Source organism: Miniopterus schreibersii (genome assembly GCF_964146895.1).
Source record: "Miniopterus schreibersii genome assembly, chromosome: 1".
Lineage (NCBI taxonomy): Eukaryota > Metazoa > Chordata > Mammalia > Chiroptera > Miniopteridae > Miniopterus > Miniopterus schreibersii.
In genome coordinates this window covers 86,589,418-86,613,034 of record NC_138101.1, presented here as the reverse complement: position 1 = coordinate 86,613,034, position 23,617 = coordinate 86,589,418, and the positions used below count along the sequence as shown (strand labels likewise).

At 38.2% G+C, this 23,617-nt stretch overlaps 1 protein-coding gene across 1 annotated transcript in view; it reads left to right on the top strand.

The window, feature by feature from the left end:
• Window positions 1-431: 431 nt before the first annotated feature.
• The window catches only part of TMEM236 (transmembrane protein 236), a gene marked incomplete at both ends in the record, with an annotated part of 39,352 nt that continues 16,166 nt past the window's right edge, over window positions 432-23,617 (top strand). Inside the window, 3 exons of the mRNA XM_081134227.1 lie at window positions 432-688; window positions 16,819-16,891; window positions 20,154-20,295. Of these exons, the coding sequence (XP_080990353.1) occupies window positions 432-688; window positions 16,819-16,891; window positions 20,154-20,295 (472 nt within the window). The remainder of the gene's footprint in view (window positions 689-16,818; window positions 16,892-20,153; window positions 20,296-23,617) is intronic.

Genomic DNA, 23,617 nt, shown 5'->3' with positions numbered 1-23,617 from the left:
ATAAAAATAAAAATAAATAAAAATAAGGGATTGGATTCTCCCTTACCTATAAAATTATATTCTTGTTTATCACTTAACAAGTGATAAATATTACATCAGCTTTTTTTGGTGCTCAAATCAGCAATAAAAGCTACGTTAAAAGACCTCTTTTTAAAGATGCTTCAAAGCATGTCCTGAAGTCCATCCGACTTCTAATAACAGATGTGCAAACACGTTAGGCGATCGCTTCCACAAGTGCTCTGTTTCTTTAAGAGCCCTCGGTTGTTATGTTGGAAGATCATTGAACCATGTGAGGGTCAATAAAAGAATAAAAAGTCGCTGGTTAGTGATTGGAGTACAAGGAACTCGATCGCAGTTCAGCATCTGTGTCCATATGCTGCCGGCGGTGGCAGGGGGAGCGCCTGGGCCTCGGCTGCTCGCTCTTCCTCGAGATGGCTTCTGGAAGGCTCATCAAGCTCGTGGTGTTCGAGCTCCTTGAGTTCGCAGCTTTCTCCATCCCCACACTCGTGATTGTGGAGCAGTTTGCCACTGCCTATCAAGGGTCAAGGAACAGAGCAGAAAAGACTCATTACTGGCTGATCGTTTCCTGTTCAATCGCCTATGTGGCCTCAGTGAGCCTACTGATTTGGGTTCCCATAAAAGTTCTCTTATACAAGAAACGGCACCTCTCAAAAAAAATTAAAGGATGGTAAGTAAAAGGATTCCCTTCAGCAGGGAATCCCTCAGATGCTTTCAAAGATGTTTTCTCATGTAGTATGTGTAAGGATGTTAATACAGCAAAAATGTGCATAGTGTAAGATTAGGGAGAAGTGACAGTCACTGTTTCTATAAATGTGTTCATGTTGAAGTATCTTCCATATTTTGTGTAGGGTCATTTTTACTGGCGATGGTAATTAATTACATGTGTTCATAAGATACGTGTTAACATGAGCCCACGATACCCTGAGCAGTAAATGTGGGAACTAATTCTTTTGTACACTCGGCTGCATAAAGTTATCATAGATTATACTATAAATTTAACTTTTGTATAAAACGGAAAGTAATGGCTATTTTTAAATGTTTTCATTGCATGGTTTGCAGGACTAAGGATCCCTTCGATCATTAACCAACTGAGATTTTTAAGCAACTGGGCCCTTTAATTAGATTTTAAAAAGTAATACTTTATTGTATTGATAAATTCTATTCCCCCCTGGTTGGGGGGAAGTACTTCAATAATAATACAAAATATTTTAAATAAATTAATATTTAACATTGATTTAACTGATAGTTTAGCTAATAACCCGATCCATCCATGTAAAGGTATGGAGAACAAATAATCTCTGATACTAATATATTTTTCTTTTTAGATCTTCAGATCTGATTTTGCTCATCTGGGATTTCTTTGTTTTCTTTGATATCTTAAATTTTCTTTTCATTTTCTTTCTTTTATTTTAAAGTTGAACAGCATAGAATGCATTTGAAACAAGGAGCTGGGAATTTTAACATAATCAGGGGTAGAAATGTAAAAATAATAAATACAGATATAGCTAGAAGTACTGTTGGGAAGGTGCAGAAGGGGAGAGCTGAAGTGTGGAGTCCGTGAAGTGCTCTTTAGATACTGATACCGAGGAGGCCTCGAGAATCACACTTACCAGGGGACTGCAAGTTCCCTGTGAGCAGAGCTACTGAGGGGTTTCAGGAAATAAAACATTTGGTTGACGCTGCTTCTATCAGTGGGGCTTAAGGGTTTCCCAAACCTGGACCCAAAGCCTCTAGATCATCTAAGGGGTAGGTTTGGAGCTGAGCTGGGCCCTGCACTCCTCATACCCCCTGGAGTTGCTCAGACTGCCTAAGACTCTGGCTGGGCAGGGGCATTGGAGGGCATGGTGGGAGGTCCACATAACCACAGGAGTAAAGCAATGGGAGGCTGGCCCATGGCAGCCCAGGAAGGGGCTCTTTTTCCTTTTTTTGTTTGTTTTTCACATTGGCTCAGATTCCTAGGACTGTTAAGTTCTTCATATCATTCGGGAAGCAAAGCTTCCTATATCACGTATCATCATTATCACCACCACCATCATTAAGCTATAATTGCTTCTTTACCGATCACTTATGTGCTAAGAGATTTATATATGAATTTCATTTCATTCCATAACACCTCATGCAAGTAGGCATTTTCGTAAGTTCATCATTAGTACTTGCAAGAGGAAACTGATGATTAGAGAGTTATGCAACTTTCCCAGTCAGTTAACTAGTGAATGGAAGGGCCAGACTTTGGACCTAGGTCCCTCTAATGCCATAGTTGGTACTCCTAACCACTACCCTAAACTGCCTTTTGAAGGTCCCAGTCACCTGGGGCAGTTGAGAGTAAGGAAGAGGGTAGGTTTCATTTCTACTCCCCAGTGCACATGTTTCCTCTTGTACATCTGCTTCAGGTCGTCCCCTTGTGTTAAGGTGGCTTGGGCTGTCACAACAATTATATCTATCAGTAATTTCTTTTGGAAAACACTTTTTCCTTTCTGTTTGTGGGTGTGGCTGGCCACAAGTGTTCTAAGTAGATTTAAATATATGACAGGTTATCTATAATTTCAGCAAGACTGTAAAACTAGTTCCTCAGCACTATCATATTGTTATCTCTTCCTGGCATAGAAGAGAAGAAATAGCTCCTGAGCACTATCCCAGGAGTTTCGGGCATTCTGTGCTATTAAATTTGAACTTTGTGACAACCCAGTGAGATATGTGCTAGTGTTCTCATTTTACAAGTGAAGAAATAGAAACTCAAAGAAATGGTGAACTTTGTCAGGTGACAAAGTTCATAAGCGGTGGAGCTGGGATTTGTGAGTCTAGATCTTGATTCTGGGCTATTTCCTGTATCTCAAGCAACTTTTTCTTCATTCTTCCTGACTTTGAATGCCAAGTGTGTTTCAAGAAAAATTCAACCCTTTTAGTGTCATTAGGATACATTTCCTCTAAAGATGGATAGCTGGATATTACATATGATTCCCAAATGTGTGAATTTGGATATTTTGACATATGTGGTGATATAGTGCCATATATATCTTAATTGCTAGCTGAAGGTAATGCAGAAATAATTGCTACTTTAGAAAGTAGGTATTAAAAATATGAATTATTTTTTGAAGAATATTTGTGCGAAATTTCCTAGATCCTTAGCATTCACAGACATGTAGTTGATGGGCCTATTTGATAACCTCCCTGTAGGTCTGTATTGGCATCATGAGCCCATGAGGCTGGTTTCAGAAGAGTGAGCAATCCAGCCGGTGGAGGGTGTGCCCTGGCAATACAGCTGAGAGGTGCGCACCTGAGTTCGCTGGAGCCGCATGCCGGTGTTGTGAAGGCGATCAAGTGGATGTAACTCCCATTTTATGAGGAAGGAAGCAGTGTCAGAGAGCTGAAGACATACACACTGAATCCACAGCAGGGGCTGAACTTTAATCCAGTGCTCCTTCCTTTCCTCTTGTTAAACACTTCCTCATTCTTTTAAAATGATTGTTCCTTTTAGGGATGCCTGTCGTAATTCATAACCCACCAGGGACATGGTTTGAGGAGTGAAGACAGGCTATTTATATACAGACCAAATTGTATATTCCAATAAATAAGAAATCCTTTCCTATTATAACAGTGAATGTGGGAAGCCAGTGAGCAAAGCTAGCAAGAAACTGGAGCAGACCTCCCAGGAGAGGCTACCTTGGGACAGAATAATGCTGGAGGACTCATAGGGATTCCCACCCTGCCTTGGCACTCAGGGCTATGTTTCAGGAATGCTCTCAAGTCTTTCGGAATTTAATTACTTTAGACAGGACATGCCAGGAGTCCTGGGCAGTGCCAGGTTTGAAAGACTCCAACATTTTCGACTGTATTTTACTTTACTGAAGTCCTTAACATATTCAATGAGATTTTGCTGTTGATTTGTTTAAGGTAGTGGCAGTGATAGTAACAGTAGTTGTAGTAGTAAAATAAGAGCAAATATTTATTGAACAGTTACTATGTACCAAGCATAGTTGTAAACACATTGACTGCATTATTATAATTAATTCTGTAGCCTTTAATGTTATAGTTAACATTAACAGTTATAGTGCCCATTTGATATATGAGGGAATTGGGGCACAAAGATGAAAAGACTTCATAGGCAGTGAGTGCTGGAGCCAACACTGACCCCAGGGTGCCTGTCTCCATAGCAGCTTACTGTTCCACAGCAGCACACACAAGCAATGTGCACAGCACCAAAAACATCTGGGCACCACTGGGCAGATGGCTAACCTCAGGAAACAGAGCTTAATCTTTTCAGCACCTCTGAGAACATCATTGTAAATTAGCAAGAACTGAATAAACTCTGGTGCTTAACAGTTACTTCTTCCCAGAGCACTGCCATTTCTCTCAGAGGATCTGCCATCTTCTTAAGTTACTCAGTAGTAATAATTGTGTGATCTCCGACTAAAGGCTTTCTCTTCCTTGCCCACCCCCTCCACAATCAGTAAATCCGCAAGAGCATATTTACTTTTGCCTTTCTTTCCCAGCATACGCAATAAGTCACCAGATTCTGTTAATTCTTCCTCTTTCATCCCTCTTGCATCAGCTCCTGGTTCTCTATGACTTTTCCTCCGCCCTCAAATGGTGAGCCTCCCATTTCCAGAGCCACCTTACACCGGCACAGTCCCCATTCCCAAAATTTCCATAAGTTCCAATTCACTGTTAGGCCATTGTCCTGGTGGTTTTGTTCACGGAAGCATGAAGAGCGTTGTGTTAACTCATGCTGGGGCTTGTGCAACCTTCACCAGCAGGTGTCCTTGTCTTTTGCTTCTCTTTGCCTCCTGTTTCCCTCTCAGTCCTTGTTGACAGAGTAATAGTCTTCTTGGAAAGTGTTTTCTGCATGTCAGTTCCATCATTGAAAAATCTATGCTTCCCTTACTTGTACAATTCAGGGTTGACCTCATACCACAGAATCCTAAAGCTGGATGACACCTTACGAGTTCTTCTGCTACACTATTTCTCACAATATAGATAGTCTACCTCTGATTTTAAATGAATTCACTATATTTGTCACTAATTATGAGCATAGTCTTCCTTACGTTGAAATAAATCTGCCACCAAGTGACTTCCTCCTTATCTTCGGTGTAGACTTCAGGTCCTCTGCCCTCTATTTGCCAGTGAATTTGGCCATGGCCATCAGCGATACCCACTGCCCCTGATTATCCCTTTTCATTGTTTTTCAAGCACTCTCTTTGGCTCTGATAATATAAACTGCCATTTGCATGATGAGGATTCCCAAGATTGTGTCTCCAGGGGTGACTTCTCTGAGCTAACTGTATATATGTAAAAGCTTTTCAAATATTTGAACATAACCCATCACTCTGCCAGCTCAACCACATCTCATCACAGTCTGCTAAGTCTTCTCTTCTCCAGTGTCCAGGTCTCATTGGTTATTCCTGTCCTATGATTTCTGGGATTTTCCCCCTTTGGATATATCCTTGGCATGCTGGCTGGCGAGTTAATGTCTGGATGTGATCTCATGGATACCCTGGTGTCCTATTGATGCAGCTATTGACTTCAGCTCTTGATAGGATGTATTGACTTCAGTGGCAACTGTGTCACTTGTTTCATAACTGAGAGTGTGATTGTCTAAAATTCCTTGAAAAACTTGCTCTCAATGCAGTTTCCTCATCTCATGTCTCGCAACTCTCATAAGTCTGTAAGTGTCTTAAAGCCAAAGTGTGTCTTATGTGTCTTTCTAGACTTAGAATGAGTGTGGGACACACATTTAACAACAGTTTAGATCAATAGGTCAGTGCATAAATACTTGAACTATTTTTTAAACCTGAATTCAATAATATGCCCTTATCCTTATTAAATATCATTGTATTGATTTTAGTCATATTTTTAATGAATTGCAATCTTCTGAATCCCGATTGTGTCATTCAAAATACTGTCTCACTTGATTTTGTGTCCTCTGAAAATGAAATAAGCATATCTTCCTCATCTCCCAGAGCTCCTAGAAAATAAATTAGATGGCACAGTTTTACTAGAAATCCTCCAGGTTAACAGTTATCTACTAGTCCACTCTTGGGGTTTGTTGGAATAAGCTGTGAATTTACCTATCTGAACTTCTTCCCAGTTCCCATTTCTCATTCACTCAGTCCCTCTTTTAAGAAATATTTACTGAATAGCCGTTAACTGCCTGGCATTCAGGACTGCCTATTCTCTGACTTCTTTCTACTTTTCCAAACTATCTCCCTACAAAGATTCTTCATTTGGAGGCCATTGTTGGGGAATACCTGGATACACATTAGGTATTGCCTCCGTCCTCTAGGAACTTGTAGTCTACTGTGGAGACTGCACAGTTACACATGAAAATACTGGAGAGTAATGTAAAACAATATACACTAAATCACTGAATAGTATGTGACTGCTACAAGTCCTTGAGGAGCCCAGAGAAGAGAGTCAGCAAAACTTTGTACTAATAGCGAGGAAGGAGCCCTTTTTGATTAAATTTTCCTATCCCCTTCCCACCCCATCAGCCCACTACACAATGCCCTGCACTCAGCAGGTGTTCAATAGATGTGTGTGGATTCAGGTTTATTAAGAGAGCACTGTACTTTGGAGTAGTCAGGGAAATTCTCACAAGGAATGTTGGGTTTGAGCCGAGCTGGGAGAAGGAAGGCACTCCAGAGGGGTTGAAGAGTGAGTAGTGAGCTGATACAGGAATAAGCATGACTTGTTTAAGGGGTGGGAGAAGACCGACGTGCTGAAAAAGGAGGGAATAGAGAGAAGCCTCCTGGATAGACTGCTGAGTGGAGAGGGATGTGAGTTTTGGAGTCAGAAAGATGTGAATTAGAACTCACCTTTCACCCAGCTGAAGGATCTTGGGCAAATTAAAACTTCATCATTAGTTTCATCTAAAAAATAGGGATGATGCCCCCACTCAGAGAGCTGTGGTGGGGTGTGAGTAATGCCTGTAAAATGCTTTTCTACAGAACTTGGCAGAGAGCGGGGCTCCCTGGGCAGAGTAGGAGTGCTACTGCTGTATGTTGGAGAGTTGAGGCCACATTGTGGAAAGCCTTGAAAGACGAGGGGGACACACACTTTGACTTAATAATTTGTTTAAAAGAGAATGGTAGTGAGTTTCTGAGCAGAGTGGTTTCCCAAGTCATTGTCTGACCTTTCCACTCACCATGCTTCCTCTGTGAGAAATCTCAGGGCCAGAACTCTTGCTGCACAAACAGGAATCTCTAACTCAAGTGGCTGAGCTCAGGTCTTTCTTCACAGGCCTGCTTCTTGGAGAGTCCTTGACAATTTACTACATATGCACACACAGCTCTACTGGTAGAGCTCCAACTCAGCCTTTCACTTGTAAATTACACCAAGTCCACGAGTCCTTCTTTTCAGCCAATCTGTTCTCTGGTTTCAGTCTTGCATTAGTTTCAGCCTGAGTACACCTTCAAAGAAGTGTCTACATTTCTAACATAAATTCTATTACTCATTGGATTTGTTTCCTAAGACCACTGTTATGACATACCACCAAATTGGTGGCTTAAACAACAGAAATGTATTGTCTCCCAGCTCTGGAGCCTAGAAGTCTGAGGTCAAAGTGTTGGCGACATTGGTTCTTTCTGAGGGCCGTGAGGTAGAATCTGTTCCAGACCTCTCCCCTAGCTTCTGTGGTTTTGCTGGCACTCCATTGGCATTCCTTGCCTTGTAGATGCATCACCCTGATTGGTCTCTGCCTTCAGTTCATGTCACTCTCTTTGTGTCTCCCCACATAGTCTTCCCATTTTGTATGTCTATCTCCAGATCATTCTCTTTTTATGAGATATTTTATTTTATTTTAAAATTTTATCTTTATTGTTCAAAGTATTTCAAATGTCCCCTTTCTCCCCCCATTGATCCCCTCCACCCTGAATCTTTTTATAAGGACACCAGTCATGTTGGATTAGGGCCCATCCTAATGACCTCATTTTAACTTATTACTTGTATAAAGACCCTGTTTCCAAATAAGGTTACATTATGAGGTACCAGGGGTTGGGATTTCAACATGTCTTTTTTGGGGGGACAGAATTCAATTCATAACACTCATTAATAAATTATTAAGATATGCTAGCAGTAAGTCAAAATTTCCAAATATAGGTTATCATTATTTCTGGTTAAATAAGAGACTTAAATTGATATTTATTTATTAACTATTCTATCTGTTCAATTGGTATTTATTGAATTCCTACTATGTGCCAAATGATCTCAAGCATCATGAGGTTTCTGAACTTGGATGAAAAACACAGTACATTTCTCTTTTCACTCACCTCTAATTGAAAGCTAACATTTTTTTCATTTGAATGCTGGCAACACACCACAGTAGCATTAGCATGATCTGTAACTTTATTACATAGATTCATATCCCATAGATCTTTTCATATCATGATACAATTTTTTTAAAGATTTTTTAATGTAAATTTATTGGGGTGATATTGGTTAATAAAACTATAGATTCCAAGTGTGCACTTCTATAATACATCATCTTTATATTGTATTGTGTGTTCGCTTCCCTAATCAAATTTCCTTCTGTCACCATTTATCCCCTCTGTACCCTATTCTACCTCCTCCCACCCGTTTTCCCTCTGGCAATCACCATATTGTCTGTGTCTATGAGGTTTAGTTTTTGCTGAATCCTTTAACTTTTTCACTCAGCTCTTTACCTCCTCCCCTCTGATAGCTGTCAGTCTGTTCTCTGTATCTATGAGTGAGTCTGTTTCAATTGTGTTCATTTATTTTGTTCTTTAGATTCCACATATAAGTGAAAAATTATATGGTATTTGTCTTTCCTATAAATTTGGCTTATTTCACTTAGCATAATACTCTCTAGGTCCTTTCATGCTCACGTAAACGGTGAAATTTTCTTTTTTGAGAGCTGGGTAGTGTTGCATTGTGTAAATGTACCATTTTTTTTTTAATTCACTCATCCCCTGGTGGGCACTTGTGCTGCTTCCAAATCATGGCTAATGTAAATAACATTGCAATGAACATAGGGGTGCATATATCCTTTTGAATTAGTGTTTCTGGTTTCTTCAAATAACTTCCCAAGGTGAAATTTCTGGGTCATAATGCAGTTCCATTTTTTAATTTTTTGAAGAAATTTTATGCTGTTTTCCACAGTGGATGCACCAATCTGCATTCCCACCAACAGTACTTGTAGTTTTTGCCCATTGAGTATGATGTTGGCTGTGAGTTTTTCATATATGACCTTTGTTACATTGAGGTGTGTTCCCTCTATTCCCACTTTGCTGAGAGTTTTCACCATAAATTGGTGCTGTATTTTATCAAATGCTTTTTCTGCATCTATTGATATCATCATGTGGTTTTTGTCCTTCATTTTGTTTATGTGATGTATCATTTATTGATCTGTAGATATTGTACCAACCTTCCATCACAAGAATAAATCCCACTTGATCATGGTGTGTGATTTTTTTTCAAAATTTTAATTTATTTTTCGTCATTGACAGTATTACAGATGTCCCCAATTTCCCCCACCTTTGCTCCCCTCCACCCAGACCCTGCCTCATCCCAGGCTTTCACTGCATTATTGTCTGTGTCCATGGGGTATGCATATATGAATATAAATTCTTCCATTAATCTTTTCCTGTCACACCCATTCCCTCTGAGATCTCTCAGTATATTCCATGCATTCATGTCTCTGGACTTATTTTCTTCATCAGTTTATTTTGTTCATTAGATTCTACATAGAAGTGAAATCATGTGATATTTGTCTTTCTCTGACTGGCTTATTTTGCTTAGCATAATATTCTCTAGGTCCCTCCTTGCTGTCTCAAAGGGTAAGAGATCCTTCTTTTATACAGCTGCAAAGTATTCCATTCTAGAAATATACCACTTCTTTTTTATCTAATCACCTACTAATGGGCACGTGGCAGGTTTCCAGATTTTACCTATTGTAAAGAATGCTGCTATGAATATAGGGGTGCATATATTCTTTCTGATTAGTGTTTGGAATTCTTAGGATATATTCTCAGAAGTAGGATCACTGGGTCAAACAGCAGTTCCATTTTTAATTTTTTGAGGAAACTCCATACTATTTTCCATAGTGGCTGCACCAGTCTGCATTCCACCAGCAGTTCACTACGGTTTCCCTTTTCTCCACATTCTCTCCAGCACTTGTTGTTTGTTGATTTATTGATGGCAGCCATTCTGACAGGTGTGAGGCGATACCTCATTGTAGATTTAATTTGTAAATCTCTGACTATTAGTGAGGTTGAATATTTTTTCATGTGTCTCTTGGTGATCTGTATGTCCTCTTTGGAGCAGTGCCTATTTAGGTGCTTTTCCCATTTTTAATTGTATCGTTTGTCTTCCTTTTGTTGAGTTATACAAGTTCTTTATATATTTTGGAAATTAACCTTTAATCAGAGGTATCATTGATGAATATGTTCTACTATACAGTAGGTTCCTTTTTCATTTTGATGATGGTTTATTTTGCTGTGCAGAAGTTTATACTTTGATGTAGTCCCATTTGTTGTTTTTTCTTTTTTCTTTTTCTTTTATTCTCTTGCCCTAGGAGATGTATCAGCAAAAATTCTGCTAGGTGAAATGTCTGAGATTTTACTGCCTATGTTTTCTTCCAGGATTTTTATGGTTTCACGACTTACATTTAAGTCTTTTAACTACTTTGAGTTTATTCTTGTGTATGATGTGAGTTGGTGGTCTAGTTTCATTTTTTTTTTTTTTTGCATGTGCCTTTCCAGTTCTCCCAACACCATTTATTTATTGAAGAAACTACCTTTACTCCATTGTATGTTCTTGCCTCCTTTATCAAATATTAATTGACCATAATGGCATAGGTCAATTTCTGGAGGCTCTGTTCTATTCCATTGACCTATATGTCTGTCCTTGTGTCAGTACCAGGCTGTTTTGATTACAATAGTCTTGTAGTGTAGTTTGATATCTGGTATTGTGATCTCTCCAACTTTGTTCTTCTTTCTCAAGAAGGCTGAGGCTCTTTGGAGTCTTTTTTGATTCCATATAAATTTTTGGAATATTTGTTCTAAATCCGTGAAATATGCCAATGGTATTTTAAAAAATCTTTATTGTTGCCCTAGCTGGTTTGGCTCAGTGGTTAGAGCATCAGCCCTCAGACTGAAGGATCCCAGGTTCAATTCCCTCCAAGGACACATACCTTGGTTGCAGGCTCGAGCCCTAACCCTGGTCGGGGCTTGTGTAGGGGATAATCAATTGATGTCTCTCTCTTACATCAATGTTTCTCTCTCTCTCTTTCTCCCTTCCACTCTCTCTGAAAAGCAATGGAAAAAATATCCTCAAGTGAGGATTGAAAAATAATAATAAATAAATAAATAATCTTTATTGTTGAGAGTATTACAGACATTTCCCCTTTTTTTCCTCCCTTGTCCCCTCTCCACCAGGTTCCCGCCCTGCCCCAGCCTTCACCACCCTATTGTCTGTGTCTTTGGACAATGCATATATGCATATAAGTTCTTTGGTTAATCTCTTCTCATCCCCACCCTCACCCCCCACTGCCCTTCCCTCTGACATTCATCAGTCTGTTCCACATTTCTGATTCTATTTTATTCATCAGTTTCCTTTGTTCATTAGATTCCACATATAAGTGAGATCATGTGATATTTGTCTTTCTCTGACTAGTTTATTTCACTTAGCATAATAATACGCACCCTGTTTGAAACTTCAAGCAATCCACAGTTTGTGGCTGACTCCACTGGGTTTGGCTTCCTAAGGGAGGGCCAAACTGAGCTCCTAGGATGGCTTTTTATTTTTAAAAATATCTCTTTATTGTTGAAAAATAATAACCCCCACAGCCTCCCCACCCCAAGGCCTTCCCCATACCATTGTCTGTGTCCATGGCTTATGCATTTATGCATATAAGTTAGCAACATGAGGACCTGGGGCTGGTCAGAAAATGTTCAGACTTAAGGGAAGATGATGGCTGGTGTGTTCCCTGTCCCAGAGTCACGTATGTAAGTTTGTCCTGGAATATTTCCCTGATCTAGGAAGGGCAGAGCACCTCTTGTGCAGGCCAGTTAGGTCAGACTGAAGCCAGGAATTTCTGTCAGCTTTCTTGTGAGAGGGAAGTGCCAGTTAGGTTCACAGGAATGTGGAGGCATGTACCCTACCCAAAAGCTAGCCACAGACACTCCCTAATCATGCTGCTTCCTCAGCAGGGTCCAGATGCAGGGTGGGGTGCACTGGATTCCAGAGTGTGAGGCAAGCTGGATTCCTTAGAGGGGCTGAGGGGTATACCAGGGGGTGGGGTATTTACCTTTCACAAGGCTTCTGTTGCTGGGAGGGCCTTGTGCCTCCCAGGAAAAATGACTGCTGCAACAAAATCGGGGGTAAGTGGGGGAATAAGGATCCAGCACAGATATTCCAGCAGCCACTCCCCTGCAACTGTCTCAGGTGACTTCAGTACACACTGACCTCCCTCTGCTGAATCCTAGGGTAAGTATCTGGGAATGGAAATCCTGTGCACCAGCCCTTTAAAAAAAGTGGCTGTGTCTCCACAAGGTTCTGACTCTCCCTGGTGGATAGAAGCTCAGCTGCTGGATGGTTAGTGCCTGGCCCTTCCCGGCCCTGGCTGGCTGGGCTCCAGGTCCAGGCCTCTCTCCTCTCAGGAAGAACCCCAGGCAGCTGACATAAACCTCCTCACCTTTGGCCTGCCTCTCCTGGGAGCTGGGCCAGCCCCTGTAGTGACCCTGCCCTTCACTGGGTGGTTTCTGCCCTTCCTTGTTTGAAAGTCTACTCTTCAGCTAGTCTTCAGTTGGTAATTCAGTGTGAATATTCCCCAATTTAGTTTTAAGTCCAGTTTGGTTCTGGGAGGAGGTGTGAGAAAGATCCACCTACTCTGCTGACATCAGTGTATGATCTTTTTCATGTATTGCAAGATCTGGTTTGCTAATATTTTGTTGAGGATTTTAGCATCTATGTTCATCAGGTTTATTGGCCTATAATTTTCTTTCTTTGTAGTGTCTTTATCTGGTTTTGGAATTAGGATAATGCTGGCCTTGTAAAATGAGTTTGAGTTTCTTCCCTCTTGCTGAATTTTTTGGAATAGTTTGAGGACGATAGGTTTTAGTTCTTTGAATGTTTGGTAAAATTCCCCTGTGAAGTCATTCATTCCATGACTTTTGTTTGTTGGGAGTTTTTTATTTATTTTTTTATTACTGCTTATTTTCATTAGTTGTTATTGGCCTATTCAGGTTTTCTGATTCTTCCTGATTCAGTTTTTAAGATTGTATATTTCTAGGAGTTGATCCATGTCATTCAGATTGTATAATTTGTTGGCATATAGTTGCTGGTAATATTTATAAAGAATTTTTGGTATTTGTGTGTGTGTCAGTGTTACTTCTCTTCTTTCATTTTTGATTTTATTTATTTGTGTCCTCTCTCTTTTATGAACCAGTTGCTCATTTTTTGAAAGAACCATGTCTTGGTTTCTTTGATCTTTTGTATTTTTTTAAGATTCTATTTCATTTATCTCTGCTCTAATCATTATTACTTCCTTTCTTCTTCTCACTTTGGGCTTTGTTTGTTGTTCTTTTTACAGTTTTTTGAAGTGTAAAGTTAGATTGTTTACTTAAGATTTTCCTTGTTTTTTAGGTAGGCCTGTAATGCTATGAATTTTCCTTTTGGAACTGCTTTAGCTGTTTCCCATAGATTTGGGTTGTTGTGTTCTCATTTTTATTTGCTCCAAGGTATCTTTTGATTTCTTCCTTGATCTGATTGTTAGCCCATTCATTGTTTAGTAACACATTACTTAGCTTCCATGTACTTGTGTGTTTTTCAGTTTTTCTGTTGTAATTGATTTCTAGTTTCATACCATTATGGTCAGAGAAGATGCTTGACAGTATTTCAATCTTCTTAAATTTATTGATACTTGTTTTGAGTACTAGTATGTGGTTTTAGAAAATGTTCTATGTGCACTTGAAAATAATGTATATTCTGCTGCTTTGGGTTAAAATGCTCTGAAGATATCAATTAAATTAATCTGATTGAGTGTGTCATTTAAAACCATTGTTTCCTTGTTGATTTTTGACTAGAAGATCTATCCATTGATGTCAATGTAGTGTTAAAATCCCCTACTATGACTGTATTACTGTTGATCTCTCCCTTTATGTTTATCAAAATTAGTTTTATATATTTAGGTTCTGCTATGTTGGGTGCCTATATGTTTACGAGGGTTATATCTGCTTGTTAGATTGCTCCCTATATCAATATCATTATGTAATGTCCTTCTTTGTCTCTTATTATAGACTTTGTTTTGATGCCTATTTTGTCTGATATAAGTATTGCTACCCCAGCTTTTTTCCCCATTTCCATTTGCATGAAATATCTTTTTCCATCCATTTTCTTTTTAGTCTGTGTATCTTTCATTCTGAAGTGGGTCTCTTGTTGAAAGCATATATATGGGTCTTGCTTTCTTATCTATTTAGCTACCCTATATATTTTTTATTGGAGCATTTAAACTATTTACATTTAAAGTGATTATAGATAGGTATGTATTTATTGCCATTTTATTCTTTATAACTATGTTCCTCTGCTTTTTTTCTCCTTTAAAAATTATTCTCCTTAATGGGTCATTGGGGAAATAAAGGGACATTTGTAATATTTTAAACAAAAACAAAAAAAAATTATTCTCCTTAAAGAAGACCCTTTAACATTTCTTGTAATACTGGTTTGGTGTTAATGAACTCCTTAACTTTTACTTGTATGGGAAGTTCTGTATTTCTCCTTCATTTTTATTTTATTAAAAAAATTTTTAAAATTTATCTTTATTGCTGGAAGTATTACAGATGACCCCTTTTTTTCTTCATTGATCCCTTCCATCCCACATCTTCCCCACCCCCAGGCCTTCCCCATGCTATTGTTCATGTCCAGAGGTTATGCATATATGCATGTAAGTTCTTTGGTTAATCTCTCCCTACCCAAGTAGCTATTAAACCCATTTATGAAACTATACTAATTAAAATAGTTTGTGACTTCTCAGTAATAACAAGAAGTCAATGCAACAGAATGGGGAATTAAAAAATGCATCTAACTACTTATAGGTGTTAGATATATTATAAGAATGGCATTTCAAATAGGTTAGAAGAGGTGAGTGCTCCAGTGGTGCTGGGAAGATCTATATCTGAAAAAAATATATAGCAGGAATGTTACATCCCTCCTTATAAAAACAAGTTCACTAAATATTTAAAGATTAAAATATGAAACCATAATGTAGAAGAAAACTAAGAAACAATTTTGTATAAACTTAGGGTGAGAAAAATCTTTAACTAAGACACAAAACCTAAAAGCCATAAAGAAAAAGATTAAAACAGTTTATTACATAAAAATTTAGAACTTCAGTACGGCAAATAAATATTCAACAAAAGTCTAAAGGAAAACTAAATGACAGAAGGAGATTAAAGATGTCAGTTGTGAGGGGAAGCTACACTGACACTCTCCTGAGACCATCGTGTTAGCAGAGGATGGATTTGAAATGTTTTTGGCAGTAAATCAAACAGGATTTGAGGATGATAAGAACAGATATGGAGAAAATGTGGGTTCTTCTTCAGACATATTAATTCTCAGTTTCTTATTAGACATCCAGGTGGAGGTGCCAAATAGTTGGGTGTATACATCCAGGGCTCAGGATAGAGGCCAGTATATGTGTATTATAATATGTTTGGGAGTCGCTGACAAGTGGGTGGTATTTAAAGCAATGGTGTTGGCTGAAATCATCAAAAGAGGTAATACAGATAAAGGAGAGGTACAGGAATAGTTCCTGGGATCAAGGTGAGAAGAGGACTCTATAAATGTGCTAGGCGGACTTAGAGAGCTGAGCATGCAGGAATCTGAATCTGGACTCACAAAGGAGGCAAAGCTACATATTTAAAATCTGTTCATACTCTGGTTTTTGCAGGTCATACTGGGTCTGGTTGTGAGAGAGGGGCTATCTCACTCCATAACTTAGGTCTAAACCTAGAACATCTGAGATGGAGATGGAATTAGAGGGATGCCTGTCAGGACCAAAAATAAATTCTTAGTTATTTGAAAGACTCCAACACTTTTTGTTATTAGATATACATTATCCTAAATATACATTTAATATAATATTTATTTAACTAAGAAAAAAGAAGGTGAATATTTTACTATAGAAACCTTTGAGTATATTTTGTTTTTCCCAAAATTAATGATGCTAAATGTATATTTAAATTCTAAGATAGAATATAACTCATAACTAGTTGACTGATTTGAAAGGTTTAAGAAGTGCTTCAAAAACAAGTTTGAAAAATTATGTGATTTTTTATGTATAAATGATTTCTTTGGTTTCAAGTAAATGATATCCACCTTTTTTTTTTTTTTTTCAATTTCTGTCATCCTTAAGTTCAAAATATCATCTCTAAACATATTTTTGGAAAAATAAGTTTTACAACATTGGGCATCATATAACTTGAAAAAGTCATGCTCTGTTTTTCCGGATGGTTATCCTAGCCTGAACTCTGGGGCGGGATCCTAACTAATGAATTATGAAAATGGTGCATGTCATGCGCCTTGCCTTGTGATTGTGCTTTTGGTTGTCTATGACTTGTTAATTATTTGGAAATGTCTCACCCATTTGTTCTAGAAAAGCATTTTGTTTTTTGCATGTGTTCCCCTTTGCCATCTTCAAGCATTTGGGAAATGGAAATAGGGAAGCAGTAGCTTCTTAGAAAAACTATAGATGAATGGAACAGGAACTGCAAAATTAGCAAAAAGTAACAGGAACTGTTGATCTTGTATATTATTGAGTTTGCTTATTTTTTTCTCCTTTGCTAGGAGACCTGTTATGATGATGTGTGTAGTGCTCACCACACTCCCCAGCTTCAGCTTTTCTATAGCAGTGACCGAGGTATGGAATTTTCATTTCTTCTGCTGCAAGATTTCGAGATTTTAAAATTTCCTGTTATTGGGATTTGATGGAGTGGTGTGCCCAACACACTTCTTAAATTTTATTTTATCCAGTCTTCTTCCAAAGTGCAATTTATATATAAAGTACTAAGGTCATTGTTATCTCTGAGATTATGGAGGAAAGTCTAGCAGCCAATTAAAAGGAAAGATTACTTCTGTGTTTAGGTATTAGAAGCAGGAATATTATTTCAAAATAATTTTTAAAAGCAAGGAATTTGGAAGTAGATCCACGTTTGTCTCTTCTAACCTGATGTTTATCATGATCATACTCAATTCTAAAGGAATAGAACAATATTCCAGTGAACAAACACTCACACTCTGAGATCTTTGATAATATATCTATTAACAAATAATTTGCACATGATACTTATTTGAAAATAACTTTATGTTTTGACTAAATGCAGCTTTAAAAAGACTCTAATGGATGGATGTCTGCAGTGCAGGGATATTACAGGCAGGACTTTCAGGCTGTAGAATTTATTGTGCTAGGAGTTCAAAGAAGAATGCCCTACTAATCTTATTAATTTGTAAGGTGCTGCAAAAGATAGAATTTTCACTTCTCCAAGGTGCAGGACGAAAATTACTTTGTGATATTTCATGTATATGTTGAGTAGATATCATTAAGGAAATCTGACAGTCTCCCATCATCAGAAATTTACTGACAGTAGAAAGAAAAATAGGCAACTAGATTAAGTGTAAGTGCTGTGAGAGAGGTGAGTACTGGGGTAATTTTCCACTGAAGTTTAATACACAAACAAAAAAGTGCATAAAACATGAATATACACTGTTAATGTGATACCACAAAGCAAACCTCTGTGTAAACACTAATCAAGTCAAAAAATAAAGCTTTGCCAGCTGCCTAAAGGCCACCCCATGTTCCTTGCAATGACTACCGCCTCCCCAAAGGTAGCTCTACCTTAACTTCTAATACTATACATTAATTCATCTATACTGGAACCTTTTATAAAGGGAAATAAAATTATCTATCTATCATCTACCTATCTATTGATCTATCTACCTATCTATTGATCTATCTGTCAACTTGTGTCTGGCATCTTTTATTCAAAAATATAGTTCATTCATGTTTTGTGTATAACAATAGTCCATAAATTTCCATTCTTGTGAAGTCATTTTATGAATTTATCACAATTTGTTTTTTAGTTCTACCTTTGATGGCCAGTTCAGTTGTTTCCAGTTTTGGCTATTATAAATAATGCTGCTGCGAGCATCCTTAAATTTGTCTCTTGGTGCACATGTGCAAACATTTTAGTTGGTTAAATATGTACGAGTAGAATGGATGGGTCATAAGATATCCAAATGTTCAATTGTAACAGATAATGCCACTTTTCCAAAGAGATCATAGCAGTTTAGGCTTCCACTGAGAGAGGGTGAGCATTTATGTTGCTCCATATCCTCCTTAGCACTTGCATTGCAAGTCTTTATATTTTAGCCATTCTGATGGATATATTCTTGAATCTCACTGTAGTTTTAAATTACATTTTCCCAATAATGAATGAGATTGAGAATTTTTTCTTGTCCATTTTTTTCTATTGTGTTGCTTATCTTTTTAAAATTGATTTGGAAAAATGATTTATATATTCAGAGTTAAAGCCCTTTGTTGATTATACGTATTGCAAATATGTTCACATTCTGTGACTTAATACTCTTAATAGTATCTTTTGATAAAGAAATGTTCTTAATTTAAAAATAGCCCAATTTATGAGTTTCTTTCCTTTATGGATAGTGCTTCTGGTAACTTTTTTTAGAAGATTTTGTGACTCTGAATTTTGAGGTTCTGAAGATCTTCTCCTATATTACATTTTGGGTCCTATATTCTTTTACCATTCTTTTAGATTCACAATCCATCTGGAGCTAATTTTAGTACATCTTGTACTATAAGGAGGCAAGTTCTATTTATTTTTTCCAAATAACATCCAATGGACATACATCATTTATTTAAAAGTCTGTTTTTCTACATCTCTCTGTAGTGTTATAAATCAGGTATATATATACATGGTCTATTTTTGAATTTTCTGTTCTGTCCCATTACTTACTTTTCTATTCCCATGCCAAAACCACACTGACTTAATTCCTGTAGCTTTATAATAGCTCTTTATATCCAGAAGAGTAAATCTTCATAGCCTTTTCTTTTTCATCTTGCCCTTTATATTTCTATATACATTTAAAAAATGTTTTTATTGATTTCAGAGAGAGGAAGGGAAAGAGAGAGATAGAAACATCAATGATAAGAGAGAATCATCAATTGGCTGCCTCCTGCACTCCCCCCTGCTGGTGATTGAGCCCACAACTGGAGCATGTGCCCTGGCCAGAAATCAAACTGTGACCTCTAGGTTCGTGGGTCAATGCTCAACCTCTGAGCCATGCCAGGCAGGGCTCTATATATACTTTAGAATCAGCTTCTCATTTTCCATAAAACTTGGCATTTTGATTAAAATTGCATTGAATGGTATCTTTTTAAAAATATTATTTTATCTTTGTTATTGGTATGTAAAAGTAATTCATTTGGGGGGGGGGGGGTTTCTTCATATGCACTCACATAGTCTATGAATAATGATATTTTTGTTTTTCTTTCTTGCCAAATTTTATACTGTTTATTTCTTCATCTTGCCTTATCACACTGGCTAGAAGCTCTAGTGCAATGTTGACTAGAAATGATCATGGTGGAATTTTTGTTTTATTCCTGATCTCAGAGGGAAAACTCTCAACATATCACCATTAATATGATGCTTGCCATAGTTTGTTTTTTTTTCTTGTTTTTTTTTTTTTTTTTTTTTGTGTATAGATACCCCAATCAGATGAAGAAAGTGCCCCAAAGCCTAGCTGGGTTTACTGGGGCTCACCCTTCTTGGAAAACCCTAAACTCTAATACTTGTCCCCTAGCTCTTAGAGCTAGGACTTTCAGAGTCTGTGTTTAGCAGCAGGACTGGAAGGAATTGCCCATTCCACCACTACCAGGAGCCTGCTGTTATATTATCTTGAACTGAAAGCTCTTCCCTTGATATAAATCCTTATTACATCTATAGAAATGATTCAAAACCTTCTGGGGATGAATACTTGAGAAGCTGAAAATCAAGCTTTTAGTCTTTTAATAAATGTATAGCACTGCTTTCAGATAATTAAAAGAATTTTTTAAAAAAGAAAGCATCAAAATTTAACACTTCTAAATGGTTTTCTGAAAACAGGTTCAAAAGAGTATTAATGGTTCTGCTAATAACTTACCTGACACCTTGCCTGACCTGCCAGTCTCTCTGGTTCTGACATCCTTGATCGTGGTTGACATTATTGAAAAACTCAGAACATATCCTCTTAGAGGGAAGCAAAAGAGTAAGTATTGCTTTAAATATAATTTTTTTAAAAGTTTGACATATTGTTCACTTTTCTGCCACCCTGTTATCTATTGACATGTTTAATGCTAACTTCTTAGAGCTAACATTACAGATAGAAGATTACAAGAGCAGATATCTAAATGTAATTATTTTTAAACCTACTTCGATAGCTAGAGAATTATTCTTATTTCTAATTTCCATTTTGTTTGTATTAATAAATGAATAAAGTTACCAAATATTTAATAACACAAATTTAATGTTTAGCAAGAAAATTATCTGAGTCAATTATTATAGATTTGTATTTTTAGGAACTCTCTTTTTTTTTTTAATAATTTTATTTTTGTTTAAAATATTACAGATGTCCCTTTTTCTCCCCAATAGGAACTCTCTTAAAACTTAAATTTAGCCCTGGCCAGTGTGGCTCAGTTGTTTGGGCGTCATCCCATGCACCAAAAGGTTGCCAGTTTGATTCCAGGTCAGGCCACATGCCCAGGTTGCAGGCTTGATCTTGGTAGGGTGCATGAAGGAAGCAGCCCATTGATGTTTTGCTCTCATATCGATGTTTCTTGCTTTCTCCCTCTCCAAAATATTCAATAAAAAAATCTTTTAAAAAACCAAAACCTTTATGTTTAAATGAATATATAAAGAGTTTAGTTTAGATCATTTTGATACAGGAATTAATATGACTAATGCAGTTATGGCCTAGAGGATTGTTTTTAATGGTGGATTGTCAAAAAGCTAGAGATCACACTAAAAAAAATGACATTCCTCTAAAGGGATCAGTCAAAACTAAATAAGGGTTGGTATCTCTTTTTTATTTTTTTAAGCTATTTTGTTAATTGAATATTTTGTTTGGTCAGTACTAAATTTCCTCAACTTTCATTGAATTTTCTGTGATAGTATCTGTGTTTAATTCACAGTATTTGTATGCTGCAGTTATTATATGGTTAAGATTTTGTATCTGAAATGAGTGGGTTTTGTCTAATTACTTCCTGATGGACTGGTTAGGGTAAATTGAGTGAGTCATAGGAGAATACTTTGGAGTAAGAGGCATGACTACTACAGTCAGGAAGGAAAAGACCAGAGAATCATTTTATGGGTTATGAGCCACCACCCTTCCAGTCAGTCGCTCTTGCTCCTCAAACTGAAAAGCAAAACTGAGGTGGAGGTCACCAGGAAATCTGACACTCTGAGCTTTATATCTTGCACTTTGTCCTTTGATGGGAGGTGATGAACTGTTATGTTTAACACACACATGTGACACGTTAGATAAGATGACAGCCAGTGGCCATCTGTTGAGGAAAAGGTACTCCCAAGTTGCATCTGTCCTTCACGGTCAAGTATATATTGTTTTCGCTGCTTGTTTGGGTTTGTTTCTATGTATGAAGTAGATCTAGCGCTCTCAGTCTTTTAGAGAGTCTGTAGTGCAGGCCAATGTCAGAAGTTGTTTGTGACTGGCCTTGAGTCCCCTGTTTGAAGTTTTCCGCACTCCATAGCTTGTGGTTCGCTCTGCTGGACCTGGGTGTGCTTGGACAGGACCAAGATGCACACCCAGGTCTGCTTTTACCAGGTCCTGGGTCCAGAAGCAAATCAGGCAGACTCAAAGCACCCAGAGGCTGCTGTTCAGTCTCCTAATGAGCCTCAGGCTGTAGAAACTCCCCAAGGATGGGGCCAATGATTGTTATCAGTTTCTTAACAACTTCAGGCTGTAGAAACTCCACAGGGTGGGCAAAAGGTTTTCCAGCAGGGTGGGGCAGTTGCTTCCCCCACAAGCAAAAGCTGCTTGGAAGGTAAATGTCTGTCTCTGCAGTATGGGGGAATGACTCTGCTGCACAGGAATCCAGAGGGGTGCCCTCTGAGCTCTGTTCCCTCTGCCAGCATCCTTGGATTCTCCTCACACAACTCTAGTCCTCTCTGCTCTCCTTCCGCTGGAGCCCAAGGTGAGTGGCTGCACATGAAACTCTGTGCCTTGGCTCTTTAAGAGGGTGCCTGCATTTCCAGCAGTCTCTCCCCGGCAGATAGAAACCTGCCTGCTTTCCACAGCCAGATGTTATGTGGGCACCTTTCTCAGTTCTGGTGCTCTGGGCTGGCAAGCCCCGATTGGGGTTTAGACCCCAGAGGTCTCCGTGGGAACCCCCCCAGCTGAGCTATCCCTCCGGACCTTCAGCGGCTGCCTGTGGGAGCCCAGCCGGCCCTCTCGCCTCTGCACTTCCCACCAGTCTCTGTGCGGTCTCCACTTTTCCTCCTTGGCTATGAGGGTGCTCTCCAGCTCGCCTTCAGGTGAGTTGATTATTCAGGATGGTTTTTCTATATTTTAGTAGTAATCCCAGTTTGGTCCTGGGAGACTGTCAGTGTAGCTTCCACTCAAGCCGCTGCCATCTTGGAATCTTATAATATCTGTTTTAATAGCGCCACCATTTAATAAACATCACACTTTAAAAAACTAGCATTCACTCAAAATACCTTTGTAAATATTAATTATATATGCATCTAATTTTTATGCAAACTTTGAGCTCAAATAGTGTCCAATACTTATTTTAACATGCATACTAATAAACTGAATTATGTGAATTTTGAATCCATGGGAAATTCTCATTATCCTCTGGAACTTAAATTAATACATAAATTCATTAACATATAAATTGTAATACATAAATCTGAAAGTAAGCAAGTATTCTGTAAATATGGTTTCACTGCATGTGGTACTTCAGAATCAAAGAGGTAGGGAAGGGTGGGGGACAAACAGGTCCAGAATAATTTGGCTCCCTTCAGGCTCGTAGCAGTGTTGACTGATACGAGATGAACCTAAGGTGATCTACAACGCTGGGACACTCTTGCGCTATCCTAACCATCTCAAGTCCAAGCTACCAAAGTTTGGTCATCACGTAGCTTTTCCTTTTCTAAATTTTAAAATAAAAGTCATTCTTGCTCAGCAGGTTGGAGCATTATCCTCATATACCAAAAAGGTTGTGGGTTTGATTCTAGTCAGGGCACACATCTAGATTGCGGGTTCGATCCTGGTTGGGGCACCTGGGCAACAGTTCAGTGTTTCTCACATTGATGTTTTTTCTCTCTCCCTTCCTCTCTCTCTAAAATCAATAAAAAAATTCCTTGGGTGAGGATTTAAGAAAATAATAATAAAATAAAAGTTATTCTTTACAGGAAATATGCTTATGCTTAAAGCAGTCTCCACTGGACCAAGGAATCCTTTCTGCTCACTTCCTATAACCAGTTGAAATACTTTAGTATCAAGTGATTACTATGCCATAATCCCTAAGGGCATCATTGCTTGTAGCCTGAGCCTCACATAGGAATGTTTT